This window comes from Urocampus carinirostris, chromosome 6 (genome assembly GCF_059441175.1).
Source record: "Urocampus carinirostris isolate Australia breed hairy pipefish chromosome 6, RoL_Ucar_1.0, whole genome shotgun sequence".
NCBI classification, from domain to species: Eukaryota; Metazoa; Chordata; class Actinopteri; order Syngnathiformes; family Syngnathidae; genus Urocampus; species Urocampus carinirostris.
In genome coordinates this window covers 11130230-11148086 of record NC_142354.1, presented here as the reverse complement: position 1 = coordinate 11148086, position 17857 = coordinate 11130230, and the positions used below count along the sequence as shown (strand labels likewise).

General features: G+C 43.1%; 1 protein-coding gene and 1 long non-coding RNA gene across 7 annotated transcripts in view; one reads left to right on the top strand and one right to left on the bottom strand.

The window, feature by feature from the left end:
• Positions 1–17857, top strand: part of LOC148363806 (calmodulin-binding transcription activator 1-like) — a 183325-nt gene that overhangs the window by 106622 nt on the left and 58846 nt on the right. For all 5 annotated transcript variants that reach the window (XM_088337864.1, XM_088337862.1, XM_088337863.1 and 2 more), the window contains exon 5: positions 10193–10328. In XM_088337864.1, coding sequence (XP_088193990.1) covers positions 10193–10328 — 136 coding nt within the window. The remainder of the gene's footprint in view (positions 1–10192; positions 10329–17857) is intronic.
• LOC148363807 (uncharacterized) lies at positions 1800–4764 on the bottom strand. Of its 2 annotated transcripts, none has more exons than XR_015850694.1 (3): positions 4358–4764; positions 3999–4140; positions 1800–2401 (listed from the first exon to the last, which is right to left on the bottom strand). It is a non-coding gene; the product is annotated as an uncharacterized LOC148363807 (long non-coding RNA). The 2 variants fall into 2 exon arrangements; XR_015850693.1 differs by having other exon boundaries at positions 3999–4137.

Genomic DNA, 17857 nt, shown 5'->3' with positions numbered 1-17857 from the left:
GTATTTATGTAGTATTTTTGTAGTATTACTGTAGTGGATTTTTTTCTAGTATTTTTATAGTATTTCTGCAGTAGTATTTTTGTCGAATTTTTAAAGTTCTTCCATAGTAGATTTTTTTGTAGTTTATATGTATTATTATTGTAATATTACTCTAGTTGTGTTTTTGTTGTATTTTTGTTGTGATATTTCGTTAGTAGTGATTTTGTATTCTAATATTACTGTAGTGGTATTTTTTTATGTATTTATGTAGTATGTTTGTAGTATTACTGTAGTGGTTTTTTTTAGTATTGCTGTAGTATTTCTGCAGAAGTAATTTTGTAATATTTCTATAGTAGTAGTTTTGTGGTGTTTCTGTAGTATTTATGTAGTATTTTTAAAGATACCTATAGGAAAATTGTTGTAGTGTGTCTAATATTTTTGTGACATTATTGTCGTTGCATTTTTTAGTATTTTGTTGTATTTATGCAATAGTATTTTTTTATTGATATAGTAATTACTGTGGTGGTATTTTGTTGTGATATTTCTGTATTAATATGTTTGTATTACTATATTATCACTCTAGTATTTCTGTAGTAGTATTTTTGTTGTATTTCAGCAGAAGGATTTATGAAGTATTTCCGTAGGAGTATGTTATTTCTGTAGTATTTATGTAGTAGTATTTCTGTAGTCATTTTTTGTATCATTGTATTACTGAAGTAGTATATCTGTAGTATTACTATGATTTTTTTTTCTTTTTAGAATGAAAGGAAAATAATATATTTGGTGCCAGTTTTTAAGCACTAAATTCGATACTTAGTTTTGGAGTAATTTTGTAGTATTTCTGTGGTAGCATTTTTTTAGAAACACAATTGGACAATAAAGACAAAGTTGGCATCCAAATATTGTGTTAGTAGTTTCTCAGATAACAATAGTCTTGGAACAAAAAATGCAAATTTTTGGCGCAGAAGCAGACCAAGCTAGGTAGAAGAATATGACGATAGTTTTGGTGTAAAAGTAATACTAATTTAGAGCAGAAGAAGACAACACACGTTTATTACCCACAAGAATTTGACGATCTTTTTTGGTGTAGAAGAAGAAAACAATACTGTATTAGGACCCAGATGCGTAACTTTAATCACAAGTTTATTGAGATAAAGAGGAAAGGCAGCGCCCGCGATCCGGTGCTCGCTGGACGCGGGAAGCAAGCCGCTCACAGAATCAGAACGTGTTCCGAATGCGGAAGTGGATCTTCCGGAGCGGGAAATCGTAGTGTCGTAGACGGAAAAGACGGTCGATAGCCGGGACAGGAGAAAAAAGCGTGGTCGGGATCAAATAAGAGTCATCAAAACATGGTCAGGGTCAAAAAACAGGTCATAGCCGGAGACAAACAGGAAAATCAGGAACGGATGAAAAAAGCTTGTTTTTTGTTTTCTGCTACATGAAATTGCTATGTTTTGGCACCGAAAACCATGATGCTAGTTTTGGCGCAGAAAAGACAGCGCTTGTTCCCTGTGTATAAGAAGACAATGCTAGTTTTTAGCATAAAACGAATTATGTTAGTTTCCTCCGTAGAAGAAGTCAATGCCAGTTTTTAGCATAGGAGAAGATGAAGATAGTTTTTAGCATAGAAGAAGACAGCGCTAGTTCATAGTCAAGTCATGATCATTTGTGACTCCCTTAATCACAAGAAGTCTCAAAGGGCGGTACAGACTAGACTCTTATTACATCATCAACATGAAAATCTAGGTTATTCATATGCTATGGAGTAGAAGTGTGTAAACAATTTTGCCAAGTGTGCAGAAGGGATTTCAGAAGGCCAAATGGAGAACGCTATCTAACCTGCGGATTTCTTCTTGGATCTCGGGATCACTTGTAGACCAGCATTTTCAGAGTGAAGGCTCAGAGCAGGAACATAATGGGAAATAATATAGTGTTTTCCGGACTATAAGTCTCCCTGGAGTATAAGTCGCTCCTGCCAAAAAATGCATAAATAAAAAGGAAAAATCATGTTTAAGTCACATTTTGGGGGAAAATATATTTGATAAAATCCCACACCAAAATCATAGATGTCATCTTGAAAGGCTATCTAAAATGAAAGAGAACAAGGTATACTAATGTTACACGTACGTGCGTATCTTAGACACGCTCGTCAGTAACAACGTAACATATGAAGAGTTATTCAGATAACTCTAGCATAGAGAAAATGCTTACCAAATTATTAGCTTCACTCCAAATCACTAAATCCACTGAAATGTTCATCTCTGTGTGTCAAGACCAGAACAGAGACAGGACCCACTTGCGTAAGTTTCTTTCAGTTTTATTGGGAACAAGGGAAAGGATTGCACACAAGATCCGGTGATCGCTGGTCACTGGGAGCAGGTTGCTCTAAATGCGGAAGTGGTATTTCCGTGGCGAGCGATGGCTGTGTTGGGAGCGGAAAAAACAGGTCAGTAGCCGGGACAGGAGAGCAAAAAATGTGGTCAAGATCAGAACATGGGTCGAAGCCGAGACAGACGGGAGCCAAAACAAGAGTGAGCCAGGGTCAAAAAGCTTGCCTAGTGTAAACTGAGGTTCGCAGATGGACTGACAACAGGTGACAGACAGGACTTAGTGACAGGGAGCCAATCAGAGTCCGAGGCAGCCAACAGAGCCGGCACAGATGCCTCGCATCAGTAATCATGACACTGTGTCATTTTTTACCGGTAAACAACTCCCCCTACTCGGGAGGTAGATGAAAAGCTGCTTCCTCTTTCAACTTTTAAGGTTAAAATTATAAACATATGTAAATGGTCTGCATTTATATAGTGCTTTCAAGTCAATGAAGCCCAAAGCGCTTTACAATAAGCTTCACACTAACCCATTCACACACACACTCAAGCACCAATAGGGAGTCAGCTATGCAAGGCGCCTACCTGCTTATTGGGGCATTAGGGATTCAGTGTCTTGCCCGAGGACACTACGACATATAACACGGAGGAGCCGGGAATCGAAACTGCGACCCATCTCTTTAAGTAAACTCCAGTCAAAACATCTGTGTTTCGTGTTTGCTCAGAACATTTCAAATTCTTTGGGATTATGCTTTGCCTAGAGCGCCCTCTCGTGGTGTAGTGTGTAAACAAAATGTGAAGTGATATAAGGTTGTTGTTTGGATCCCTTAACCCAATGGGTGTCAAACTCATTTTAACTCGGGGGCCACACTTTAGAACAAACATTCTTTTGGAGGCCAGACTAGTAGAACAGAAAGAAAGAAAAAAAGAGGAAGAAATGAGAGAAAGAGAAAAAAGTAGAGAGGGTGGGACAAAGACAGAAAGAAAGAAAGAAAGAAAGAAAGAAAGAAAGAAAGAAAGAAAGAAAGAAAGAAAGAAAGAAAGAAAGAAAGAAAGAAAGAAAGAAAGAAAGAAAGAAAGAAAGAAAGAAGGAAACAAACAAATAAACAAACAAAAGTATAGAGGGTGGTACAAAGAAAGAAAAAGAAAAGTAGAGAGGGTGGGACAAAGACAGAAAGAGAAAGAGAGAAAGGTAAAGAGGGTGGGACAAAGAAAGAAAAAGAAAGAAAGAACAAAAGAAAGTAAGAAAAGTAGAGAGGGTGAGACAAAGAAAGAAAGAAAAGTAGAGAGGGTTGAACAAAGAAAGAAACAAAAGTGGAGGGGTGGGACAAAGAAAGAGAGAGAGAGAGAGAGAGAGAGAGAGAGAGAGAGAGCGAGAGAGAGAAATAAACAAACAAAAGAGATAAAAAGAGAGAGATAAAAGAAATAGACAGAGAAAAAGAGAGAAGTGGAAAGCAACTGAGACAAGAGAGAGAAATGAAAAAAAGGAAGAGAGCGAAAAAGTGCCAAAAAACTACAGAGAGAAAGAGATAAAGAGGAACAAAGGAAGAGAAAAGGAGAGACAGAGAGAGTGATAGACAGAAAGTAAGAGAAAATGGAAGGAATAAAAAGAGAAGGAAAGAAAAAAAAATACAAGTACAGCATTCGTGAGAGGCACCTGGCTTTGGCAACATCAAGTGGATATATTCCAACCTGCAGTTCGTTTTTCTCTTGCGCTTCTCTGAGCGTTGTCTCGCGGGCTGGATTCAATCCCTCAGCGGTCTTAGGGTCACCCTTTCCAGTGGTGTGTCTTGGGCAAATACAGCCTGGTGGTGCCCATCCTTCTCCAGGCCTGCTAACAATTTACAATTCAATGTTATAATAATGTGTCAAAAGTTTCACATATAAGTCTCACCGGAGTGTAATTCCAAACTGTGTAAAAAAACTGGGATTTATTTCCCGGAATATACGATAGTTACTTCCCACTCCTAATGATATGGCCTTATTAATATTTAAGGAACAAAACCTAAAGGTCAAGAAACATAGAAGTCTAGCAAGTAATCGGTAATTACCGTTGCCCCCCGGGGAACCTCGGGCTATATTTCCGTGCCGCCATTGTTAGCGCTAAAGGACTTTTCTCCATAGCGGACGGATTTGCCATCGATCGTCCTCTCCGCCGTATCGCCTCGGCGGTATCGGTGTTATCGAGCGGCGGTTCGATATAATCCCGTTTCGACATGACACCGGGCGAGATTAGGAACAGATTAGGCCTAATCCCGTAAAATGCCAGACGCTGACGCTTTAGCGTGCGCTAATACCGACAGCATCCTCCGTGACCTTGCTTCGTCCTCCCCAAGTTTGGGAGCGATTTACCTCCTACGGTTTTTCTTTCCTCCCTTTACCGGACACACTCGATAACCCGCTCTGTCCCTATATCTCTTTTTTTTCCGCTTCCCCTTCTCTGTTTTCGCTCGGCTACACCGCGGAACGGTGGAAAAGCTTTTTATATCCCCTCGCATCGCAGACCGGTTACAATCGATAGCGTTTATGTCCGGTCCGCTCGAACCGGAGGCTTCGAAAGACGACCCTCGCCCCACTAGCTTTCCATACAAACACTCAAAATTTTATCCGTCGTTAGAATCAGAAACTCCCAGAGATGACTCACAGGAAGCTGAAGCCATATTTAGCTTTGTTTGCACACAGGGAATAATAATCTTTTTATATTAGGGCTGCAACCAATGTTCCCTCTAAGATGCGTGTGTGCGCAATTGCGCACTGCCCAGAGCTTTTCCGCGCACAAGAAAATCTAGCCAGCTCACAAATCACGGCTCGAAATTGCTAATTAAGAAACGAATTAAGTCAAAGTTACAGTGCATGAAGGTAAAGATACAAGGGTTCCCCTGACGTTGTGTTCCAAATGCGGTATTTGGAAGTCAAGTTTGAAGTAGAACGAAGTTGAGTAAAGTCAGTAGAGGTTTTAGAGAACCCTCTTCTTCGGCTCGGCTCACTAAAAAGAACCGACTCTTTCGGGTCCCACAGCTCTTCAAGTCGTTTTTGCTTCTTTAATCCCAACATGACCAAATATTATGTAATATACTAAAAAAATGTCATTAGATACAGTTGTGTATCGTGCAACCGACTAAATAAGCCCCCAAAACTGTTAGCATTATGCGACAAAAGATACCAGCAAAAAATATGGAAAACTTGTGAAAGAATTGTAAAAACAAACGACATTTGTAGGCCGTACAACCTTTGCAATAATACATTAGTCAAGTCATTCAAAAGTGAAAAATAATTTTGCATTGCCGGAAACTCAGCAAAATGTAACTTGATGTCAAGTTTTGGACATGTTTGATAATGATTTAGTTGCCACACTTGGGGTTGCTGTTGCTCACTGTTGTTTCAAGCGTTGCTTACCGACTTCGTGTGAACGCTCAGACCCGTGGAAGATTAGAGGGAACATAGGCTGCAACTAACGATTTTTTTCAATACCGGATACTGGAGCAAGATACCGGACAAGACGGGATCAATACCAGATACTGGATACAACAGCAAGATACCGGACAGGACGGGACAGATGGGATCGATAACGGATACTGGAGCAAGATACCGGACAAGACAGGATCGATACCGGATACTGGATACAACAGCAAGATACCGGACAGGGCAGGACAGAATGGATCAATACCAGATACTTGAGCAAGATACCGGGCAGGACGGGACAGACGGGATCAATACTGGATACTGGATACACGAGCAAGATATTGGACAGGATGGGACCGACAGGATCAATACCGGATGCCGGACAGCGCAAGACAGGCGGGATCGATACCCGGTAGTGGATACACGAGTAATATAGCAGACAGGACAGGACAGACGGGATCGATAACGGATACTTGAGCAAGATACCGGACAAGACAGGATCGATACGAATACTGGATACAACAGCAAGATACCGGACAGAACGGGATTGATAACGGACAGGACAGACGGGATCGATACCTGATACTGGATACACAAGCAAGATACCGGACAGGACCGAATAGACGAGATCGATACTGGATACCGGACAGGGCAAGACAAACGGGATCGATCTCATAACTAGTGATATGAGTTAACCCCTATATTTACAGTTTCGTACGGGTTCTTGAAATCTTTAAAAATGCTTGAATTTTAAGGTTGTGTTTTCAAGGATTAAGTAGGGCTTGAATAAATTAAAGAGAATCTCGGATAAAGGGGATAAAAGAGCATGTGTGTTGGTGTGCGTTTATTGATTGTTTCTGTTGTCATGAGATAAGGTGAGAGCGGCTTTCTGCAACAAACCCCCCCCCTCCCCCCAATCAACAAAACCCCTTGCAACCCCTCCTGCGGTGAATATGGCACATCCACTTGTCCTTAATGTTATAGAAGAATGATTGATTGCAGAGCAGCCAGTTTGACATTGAGCGCTGAGAACACATGCTGGGGGGTTCTTCTGGGGGGGGTCCCGCCATCTGTGACATTGGCCAAGTGTCTTAACTACCCCCCCTTTTGTGCAAATGCTCACCTGGTTGGTTAACATCCACGCTAAAGGACAATTATTCTGCCAGGGGGCAAACTACGGCCCACAGGTCACTTGAGGCCCGTCAGGCTTCCTCAAAGGGCCGCCAAACGAAAATGGTGAAAAATGTAATTTAAAAAAAAAAGAAGAAAGGAAAAGAAGATATGACCGACCAAAAAAAAAAAAAAGCACCACAAAGGAAAAAAAGGTTTCACATAATTGTCAGGACCAGAATGGAGACAGGACCCACTTGCATTGCGTTTCTGACTAGTTTTTTTGGAAGAGAGAGAAAATGTTGCGCCCACGATCCGGTGATTGCAGGACGCGGGAAGTAGGTCGCTCAGAACGCGAAGTGGCTCTTCCTTGTCGAGCGATAGCGGTGTCGGGGACGGAAAAACGGGTCAGTGGCCGGGACAGGAGAGCAAAAACGTGTTCGGGGCGGAAACAAGTCGTAAGCCAGAAGAGGAGAAAAGACTTAGTCGGGGACAAAAAGAGGTCGAAAGCCGGGACGGGAGAATAGTCTGTATGAAAAACAGGTCGAAGCCGGGGGACAGACAGGAGCAAAAACAGGTGGGAGTCAGGGTCGAAAAAGGCTTGCCTAGTGTTAAATGAGGTTCGCAGACGGACTGACAAACGGGGAGGGAAAGGAGTGAGTTTAAATAGGGACAGGGAGCCCATCAAAGTCCGAAGGCAGATGGCGCCAAAGGAGCGGGCACAGGTGAATCACATCGGTAATCATGACAGTCATCTTTATTTGTATCGTCCTCAATCACAAAAAGTCTCAAAGACCACATTTACAACACCCCCTGGTCTGAAAAACAACGATGAATGCCAATTGGCCAGCACCCCTTGACCAAATCATAGCGTCTTTCAAACTGTACTGTGACTGGACACCTGCTCTGTGTTCTTCTGCATCTCGCTGAGAAGAGTTTGTGTCCCGCTCCTTTCGTCATGTCATGCCACTTTAACCATGCATGTCTCTTTCTTTTTCTCTGTCTCTGTCTCTTTCTCAATTTCCCTCCCTCTGTTTCCACTATCTCTCTTTTATAATATTGGTTTTATGTATGTTTTTTTCTGCAAAAGCCTTCATGGGGACAGACATTGAGAGCTTTGGATAAAATGTTATAGTATGTGACATTAGTTAATGGAGCATACTTTTCAAATAAACCAAACACCCTCTCTCTCTCTCTCTCTCTCTCTCTCTCTCTCTCTCTCTCTCTCTCTCTCTCTCTCTCTCTCTGTCTCTCTCTGTCTTTCTATTTCTCTCTCTCTCTTTCTCTTTCTCAATCTGTCCCTTCCTCTGTTCTTCTCTCTCGCGATCTCTCTCTCTCACTCTCTCACTTTCTCTTTCTCTCTCTCTCTCTTTCTTTCTCTCTCTCTTTCTCTCTCTCTCTCTCCCGCGCGCTCTCAATCTATGTGGCTTCCTCTGTTTTCTCCATCTCTCCATCTCTCTTTCTCTCCTTCTCCCTCTCTCTCAGTCATTAAGTCAGCAAGTCTGCTTTAATGAAGGCCGCAAAAAAAGAAAAAGACGTGACTACTTTTTGTGGGTGGTGCTGTTCTCTCTGCTCACAAAAACCGAGGGATTTTTGAATACAACAAGCAGAATTGCCCGGGGCCAACAGAAGATTGGATTGGGCTGCTTGGAGTGGTCGGGAGCTGCAGTATTTTGTAGCCAGAAGGCAATAGAGACCCCCAAGAAAGCCAGCCACACAAAAGCAGATGTTTATGGATTTTGTTGATATTTATTGGGGGTTTCCTGACACATAATGTAGCTGAAGACACTCAGCCCCTTCATAGCCTAAATGTCACATACATACACACACAAAATCAATATTTATAAAGTATATTAGATTAGATTAGATAGATAGTAAGTAAAGTACTACTAATACAAAAATGTTTTTAAGGTGTCAACTTTGTCCCCATAGTCCCTTTGTGTGTCTACAACAACAATACTATGACAGAAATACTACAAAAATACTACAGAATGACTGCAAAACGAAATGTCAAACTTTGAAGATGGATACTTATACATTATTTTGCTTTCATTTTGAAAATAAGAATACGATAGAAATATTTAAAAAGTACTACTACGGTAGTACTATAATACAAAAATACTACTACAGAAATATTACACTATTAATACTACACAATACTCCTCAAGTAATATTACAAGAGAACCAAGGAAATGCTACAAAAATATGACAACAGAAATACGACAAATATCGTATTTTGGTAAAATACTTGTAACTACAAAAGTACTACTACATTATTGTTTAATTATTGTTCAAATAGGGATTTAATTTGATTAAATGAATATAGATATACAATCATAATTTTTAAATATTTCCTAGCATTTTACATCAGATAGTAAATATAAAATCACATGAATAATGAATACTATTTCTACTGTTATAGTATTTATAGATAAAATGTTTTGTTATTTTTGTCACGGTTGCCATGGCACCCAATTGGCCCCGCCTGTGTGGCGCCAGCTGCAGCTTGTTGACAGATTGGCTCCCTGTCAGTATTTAAACTCACTCCTGTCAGTCCCCTTTTGTCGGTCCGTCTGCGAATCTGTTTTTACACGGCAAGCCCTTTTTCGCCTGTCCTGTTTTTCGCTCCTGTTTGTCTTCCGTTACGATCTGTTTTGATCTCGACCACGTCTGCTCTCCTACTCCGAATAACAATCCGTTTTTTATCTTGACCACGTCTGTCCTCTCGCCCCGAATAACGACCGTTTTTTATCTCAACCACGTCTACTCTTCTCTGCTGGCTTTCGACTTGTTTACGATTCCGATCACGTTTTTGCTCTTCTATCGCGGCTACTGACCTGTTTTTTCCGTTCCCGACACCGCCATCGCTCGCCGTTCAGAGCAACCTGCTCCCCCCGACCAGCTATCACCGGATCATGTGTGCAATCCTTTCCCTTCTTCCCAATAAAACTATGAGAAACGTTACGCAAGTGGGTCCTGTTTCCGTTCTGGTCATGACAATTTTGGTAGTTATAAAAGTTTCTTTTTTTGCCTATATGAGGAATTATTTTCTTATCCTACTGAAAATAATGATATATAGATTCTTCTTCCTCCAGTTTTTAGGGCTACAACAAAATATTTTGTCACCTCCCTCGTCCTTAACTAATGAGTTCCTGTCTGACCAGAGCGCAAGCTAATGCTTTTTTGCCGCGTTAATGGACCGACCTCCTTAAATATTAACATGTCTCCATTGTGTGTGTGGAGTTTTACCAATGTAACCTTGACATGCTTTGCCAGCCACGTTGGATCTTGTCGCCGGGTAAAAAAAAAATGCTGACATGAAAGCCTTTTTTTACAGCATTTCGACCCCCCCTCCTGTTTTTTGTGGCAAACAGGCCTCAGAATGGCTCCATGATCCTGTACAACCGCAAGAAGGTGAAGTACCGCAAAGATGGCTACTGCTGGAAAAAGAGGAAAGACGGCAAGACCACCCGCGAGGATCACATGAAACTCAAAGTCCAAGGCGTTGAGGTGAGACCGTCGCCCCCGATGACAAACGAGTCTTGCATCCAATACACGCTAGTCAGATCCTTAAGGTGGAGGTGAGACTGTTGCCCCCGATGACAAACATGTCTTGCATCCTGTAAACGTTAGTCAAAGTCCAAGGCTAGGAGGTAAGATGGTTCCCCCCGAAAAACAAGTCTCGCATCTAATGCACGCTAGTCAAATCCATAAGGTGGAGGTGAGACCGTTTCCCCTGATGACAAATATGTCTTGCATCCTGTAAACATTAGTCAAAGTCCAAAGCGAGGAGATAAGACGGTTGCTCCCGAAAACAAACAAGTCTCGCATTCAATGCACACTAGTCAAATCCGTAAAGTGGAGGGGAAAACGTTTTCCCCGATGACAAGCATGTCTTGCATCCTGTAAACGTTAGTCAAAGTCCAAGGCGAGAGGGTAAGACGGTTCCCCCAGAAAACAAACGAGTCTCGCATCCAATGCACGCTAGTCAAATCCATAAGGTGGAGGTAAGACCGTTTCCCCAAATTACAAGCATATCTTGCATCCTGTAAACATTAGTCAAAGTGCAAGGTGTGGAACTGAGACCGCTGCCCCTGACAACAAACACGCCTCACATTCAATGCACATTAGTCAAAGTGCAAGGCATGGAGGTGAGACTGTTGCCACCGACAACAAACAAGTCTTGCATCCAATGTGTGTTAGTCAAAGTCCAAGGTGTGGAGGTGAGACAGTTTCCCCCGACAACATACACGTCTCACATTCAACGCACGTTAGTCAAAGTGTAGGTGTGGAGCTGAGACCGCTGCCCCTGACAACAAACATATCTTGTATCCTGTACATGTTAGTCAAAGTGCAAGGCGTGGAGGTGAGACAGTTGCCACCGACAACAAACATGGCTTACATTCAATGCACGTTAGTCAAAGTGCAAGGTGTGGAGGTGAGACCGTTTCCCCTGAAAACAAACATGTCTCCAATCCAATGCACGTTAGTCAAAGTGCAAGGCGTGGAGGTGAGACAGTTGCCCCCGACAACAAACATGGCTTACATTCAATGCACGTTAGTCAAAGTGCAAGGTGTGGAGGTGAGACCGTTTCCCCTGAAAACAAACATGTCTCCAATCCAATGCACGTTAGTCAAAGTGCAAGGCGTGGAGGTGAGACAGTTGCCCCCGACAATAAACATGGCTTACATTCAATGCACGTTAGTCAAAGTGCAAGGTGTGGAGGTGAGACCGTTGCCCCTGAAAACAAACATCTCTCCCATCCAATGCACGTTAGTCAAAGTGCAAGGTGTGGATCTGAGACCGTTGCCCCTGACAACAAACACGTCTCGCATCCAATACACGTTAGTCGAAGTCCAAGGCGTGGAGGTGAGATGGTTGCTCACGACTACAAACAACTCTCACATCTTTTTTTCCATGCCAATACACAACGTTAGCAACTCCATCACTATGGAAGCCAAGAGGGACAAAATCCTCTCTATATCCTTCCTTCTCTTTCTCTCACACACTCTCCTGCTTTCTCTTTTCTTTCTCTTTTTCTTCATCTCTTTCCCTCTTTCTTCATTGTTCTCACTCTTTCCCGTTATCTCTTTCTCACGCTCTCTTTTTTCTCTCTTTCTTTATATCTATGTATCTTTCTTCTTTCTCTCTGTCTATCTTTTTCATTTCTCTCTCTTTATCTCTTTCTTTCTCTTTCTCTCTATCTCTCTCTCTTACTGACTTTCATTCTCTTTCTTCGTCTCTCTATTTCTTATTCTTTATTTCTTTATACCTTTCTTTCTATTCTCCAAAAAGAAAATCTATTTTTTATGCCTGTATGTTTTTGGCACTCTTGGGCTTCCATACATTAAGGAACACCTCCACGCTTCAAATACCTGTGTGTGTGTGTGTGTCCCTCCCCCTCGCCCTCCCTGCCACCATACCCCCTTTCCCCTTCCCCTCTCTCTCTTTTCTGAAGGATAAGAGTGTGTTTGGCCCAAAGCCAGAGATGATGTCAATGCCTTCTTCAGCAGAACAGAGAGGGGGAGGAAGAGGGGAGGGGAAAGGGGGGTGGGATATTGATCCGGTCTCATGGCAGCGTCTGTGCGCTAGTGATGGGAATTCCGGCTCTTTTGGGAGAATTGGCTCTTTCGACTGGGCTCACTGAAATAAACAGGCTCTTTCGCACCCTAAACGGTTCTTTAGATTCCTTTTTTATGATATACTACCAATAATTTGAAACAATATGCTCCGGATTATTTCACTTTGAAAATGTATCATGCAACTGTACTATACCAGCCTTAATTGTGTCATGACCAGAACGGAATCAGGACCCAATTGCGTAACGTTAACCACAAGTTTGATTGATAGAAAGAGGAAGGGCAGCACTTACAATCCGGGTATGCTGGACGCGGGAAGCAAGCCGATCGCAAAATCGATTCTTGAGCCGAATACGGAAGGGGATCTTCCGTAGCGCGAGATGGCGATGTCAGGGACGAAGAAAACAGGTCGGTCGATAACCGGGACAGGAGAGCAAAAACGTGGTCGGGATCAAAAACGGGTCGTAAGCCGGGACGGGAGAGCAGACGTGGCCGGTGACGGACGGGGAGATCAGGATCGGACGAGTGGAACAGGTGCAAAAATGGGACAGGCGGGAGTCAGGGTCAAAATGCTTGCCTTGTAACAACAGAGGTTTGCTGACCGACTGACAACCGGAGAGTGACAGGACTGGGCTTAAAAAGGGACAGGGAACCAATCAGTTATCCCGCAGCGGCTGGCGCCAAATGAGCGGGCACAGGTGAAGCTAGTCAGTAATCGTGACAATTTGTTTCAATTAACAGTGTACTTTTACCTCATTTAAACTTTTATTCTATAAAAATCAAGCCAACAATAGAGATGAAGGCACTTGTATTGACTAGTCGCAAGTGCCTTTAATAGAGAGAGAGAGAGAGAGAGAGAGAGAGAGATGGAGTGAGAGAAGAGAGAAAGAAAGAGATAAAGAGAAAGAGAGAAAAAAAGAGAGGGACAAAACAAGAGAAAGAGAGTGTGAGAGAGAGCACGTGAGAGAGAGAGAGAAAAAGATAAAGAAATAACTGGCTTGGTGTGGGTGTTTGAAATTCTTGGATATGCTTGAATTCTAGTGTTGGGTTTTCAAGGTTTGAAAAGTGATGGAATTTTAGTTAAAATACTCATAAATGCTTGAAATTGTTGACACATATCTAGGCAGTCGGACTCTATATGTCAAGAAACGGAACAGGAGGAGAACCCAGATATGTGACGTTTCTCAGACAAGCTTTATTTAACGGGAAACGGGGCAGTCATGCACGTTAATCCAAACGCCAGTGATTCAGCGATCGTTGGGCGGAAGACGTAAGGCAGTGGTCTGGCGTGGAATGACAGTAAGCCAGAGGCAGACGAGATCGATACCAATTTCATGAGCAGATATCGGACAGATGTGGTCGATACCGGACAGGACGGGACAGAAAGGATAGATATCAGGCAGGCCCTGGAGACTGGAGTCCGATAACAAGCAGGACAAAATAGACAAAAACGCTACCAGACACTGGAGATCGATATCAAACAGAACAAAACAGCCGGTAAAGAAACTGGAGAACAATATTAAACAGGACGAAAACAGAAGGGAACGATACCGGACAGGAAACACAAGCAGGAAACCAGACAGAGTCAAAACCATCGTTTTGCGGGTGCAGAGGTTCATTAACGGACTGACAAAGGGTGGGTGAGAGCACTGAGCTTAAACAGAAGGGAAGCCAATCTGTCAACAAGTCACAGCTGGCGCCACACGGGCGTTTGTGTGGCGTTGTCAAATAAAGTAGCATTGCCCCCTACGGGTCATACCGGCTCACATGACTAGTTCATATTTACAGTAGCTTCATTCACACATCGGTTATGTGTGTAAATTCAGTATATATTTTCGGATCTGTGAAAACACTTTGTAAATATTTTTGAGACAAACACCAACACACTCAGCACCAAGTGACAATACAAATACACACTGCATGTCAGGACCAGAACTGAAACAGGGCCCAATTGCGTAGCGTTAACCACAAGTTTTATTGAAGGAAAAAGGAAGGCCTGTGCCCACAATCCAGTGTTCGCTGGACGTGGGAAGCAAGTCGCTCTCGTACTTGGATTGTGATCCAAACACGGAAGTGGATCCTCTGTAGTGAGCAATGGCGGTGTCAGGTACGGAAAAACTGGTCGGTAGCTGGGACAGGGAGAGCAAGGCGTGGTCGGGGTCGGGAACGAGTCTTAAGCCAGAACGGGAAAGCAGACGTGGTCAGGATCAAAACAGGTCGGAGACAGACGAAGGCAAAAACGGGACAGGTGGGAGTCAGGGTCGAAAAAGGCTTGCCTAGCATACACTGATGTTCACAGACGGACTGACAACATGGGGACTGACAGGACGTTTTTTGATCCTGACAACGTCTACTCTCCTCTCCTGGCTTTCGACTCGTTTGCGATCCCGACCACGTTTTTTCCTTGCTGTCCCGGCTACTGACCCGTTTTTCCGTTCCCGTCACCGCCATCGTTCGCCACGGAAATCCCACTTCCGCGTTCAGAGCGACCTGCTTCCCGCGATCACCGGATCGTGGTGAAACCCTTTTCTTTCTTCCAATAAAACTGAGAGAAACGTAACGCAAGTGGGTCATGCTTCTGTTCTGGTCCTGACAGTGACCTCAAACAACTGGGCAATGGATTGATTTACTCCTGTTTTTTCTTTTAATGGTACTGGAGATCGGAAAATTGGCTTTGAAGGTCCATAGAAAGTGCTGACATTTGGCTATTAAAAGGGTTTACAAACCCTTAGAGAGAAAGAAAGAAAAAAAAATAGAGATGGAGAAAAATGGTTTTGAAGGTAGCCTGTTTCTTAGCAATGGGGATCTGGTTCTCGTCGTTTATTTCAAGAGCTTGCACGTAGAGCCGCTTTGCTCGCTAATGACCCTGACTACTGTGTCTAAGTCACATCAGATTGATTATTCAGCAGAATCTATATCGGGAGCTAAGAAAGAGAGGGAAAGGTAGAGAGAGAGAGAGAGAGAGAGAGAAAGAGAGAGAGAGAGAGGAAGAGACATTCACTTGAAAGAGTCAGCTCATAGAGCTGTTTTGTTCACAAGCGACACATCACTACGTCCGAGTCACATACGATTTATTATTCAGCAGGAATATATCGGGAGCTGAAAAAGAGAGAAAGAAAACTAAAATAAAGAGATGGAAAGGGAAAGTGTGAGAAAAGAGAGAGAAAGAGAAAGAAACAAAGCAAAAGAGAGAGAAGGCAAAAGAAAGACAGAGAAAGAGAGGGAGGGAGAGAGAGAGAGAGAGAGAGAGAGAGAGAGAGAGAGAGAAAGAAGGCAAAAGAAAGCGAGGGATAGAGAAAGAAAGAGAGAGAGAAAAAAAGAGTATTTCAAAGGGAGCAGGCTCTTTATCATTGAGGCCATTGTCGTTTACTTCAAGAGCTTGCACGTAGAGCCTTTTCGCTCTCCAACGCCCCATCGCTACTGTGTCCTAGTCTGATGATGTCATCAGATTGATTATTCAACACAGGAAGAAATCGGGAGCTGGGAAAGAGAGAGAATCAAAATGAAATAAAGAGAGAGAAAGAGAGGGTGAGAGAAAAAAAGAGAAACACAGAGAGAGAGAGAGAGAGAGAGCGAGAGAGAAAGAGAAAGCGAGAGAGAGAGAGAAGTAAGGAGAGAGAAAGACAAAGAATGCAAAAGAAATAGAGAGACAAAAAGAGGAAAGAGTTTTTCAAAGGAACAGACTCCTTATCGACCTCAAAGAGCCGGCAGATAGTGCTGTTTCGTTCTTCAACGACCCGTCACTGCTGTGTCCGATTCACATCAGATTGATTATTCAGCAGGACTATATCGAGAGCTGAGAAAGAGAGAAAAGACGCGCCACGTCGCGCGTAAAAAAGGAAGACTCGCTGGCTGCGCATAAACGGATGGCGGCCGCATAAGCAAAGGGAATAATTGAGATCAAGTATTCCCATCTGCACTTGTATTATTTACAAGCCCACACTCATCTGACGCGCCTTTCGGAATCGAGTGCGCAGGCGCGTTACTCTCCCCGGTAATTGTTTGTGTCACCTTTTTCCCGGGACCCCCTTCAGCCACAAAAAGGGGGGCAGTGGGTGGCAGGAAGCAAAGAGAAGGATGGAGAGTCTCCTCATATGTGATGGAAATATATGGAGATGCGCAGCGCCCTTTGGCCAAAACACACTTTGGATAGCTGGGGGGGTTCTTTGCACGAGGAAATGAAAGAGAAGAGCTGACAGAGAGAGACGGAGAGAGTCGGGGAGAAAGATAGAGACCGAGAGACAGACCAAAACGAAACATTGAGTTACAGAGAGAGGGTGATAGAGAAAGACAGACAGACAGAGAAACAGAGAGATAATGGTGGAGAGACTCACAGAGAAAAAGAGAGAAAGAGTGAGATAAAGACATAGAAGGAAAAGAGAGATAGTCAGAATGACAGAAGCAGACACATACAGAAAGACACTGAGCCACAGAGAGAGAGAGAGAGAGAGAGAGAGAGAGAGAGAGACTAAGAAACAGACACCAAGATAGATATACTGCTATACACAGAGAATGGCAGAGACAGGGAGAGTGTAAGAGAGCAGGACAGATAGAGAACCAGACACAGACAAATATAGCGAGCGAGAGACAGAAACAAAGAGGATGAGAGACACCAAGACAGAGAGGCAGAGAAAGGGAGCCAGAAAAGGCAAGAGACAGACACTAAGAGAATAATTGACACGAAGACAAAAAGAGACAGAGAAAGAGAGAGAGAGAGAAAGAGAGAGCAAGAGAGAAAGAGACTAAGAAACAGACACTAAGATAGATATACTGCTATACACAGAGAATGACAGAGACAGGGAGAGGGTAAGAGAGCCTGACAGATAGAGACCAAGACACAGACAAAGATAGCGAGCGAGAGACAGAAACGAAAGAGAAAGAGAGACACTGAGACAGAGAGAGGCAGAGAAAGAGAAACAAAAAAGGCAAGAGACCCTAAGAAAATAATTGACACTAAAACAAGAAGAGAGACAGAGTGAGAGAGAGAGAGACAAAGAGAGTTAGAAAGAGAGAGCAACAGAGAAAGAGACTAAGAAACAGACACCTAGAGAGACATACAGCTATACACAAAGAAAGACAGAGACAGGGAGAGGGTAAGAGAGCCTGACAGAGATAGAGACCAAGACACATAAAAAGATAGCAAGCGAAAGACAGAACCTAAGAGAAAGAGAGACACTGAGACAGAGAGGCAGAGAAAGAGAGACAGAAAAGGCAAGAGACACTAAGAGAATAACACTAAGACAAAAAGAGAGACACAGAGAGAGACACAGTGAGGGAGAGACACAGAGTGACACAGAGTGATACAAAGAGAAAGAGTCGGAGAGCTTGAGAGAGGAAGAGAGAGAGAGAGAAAAGACAGAGAAAGAGAGACAGAGAGAGAAAGAGAGAGGAAGACAGAGACAAAGACCTAAGGGAGCTATTAACACTAAGACAAAGAGATACAGAAAGAGATTTAGAGA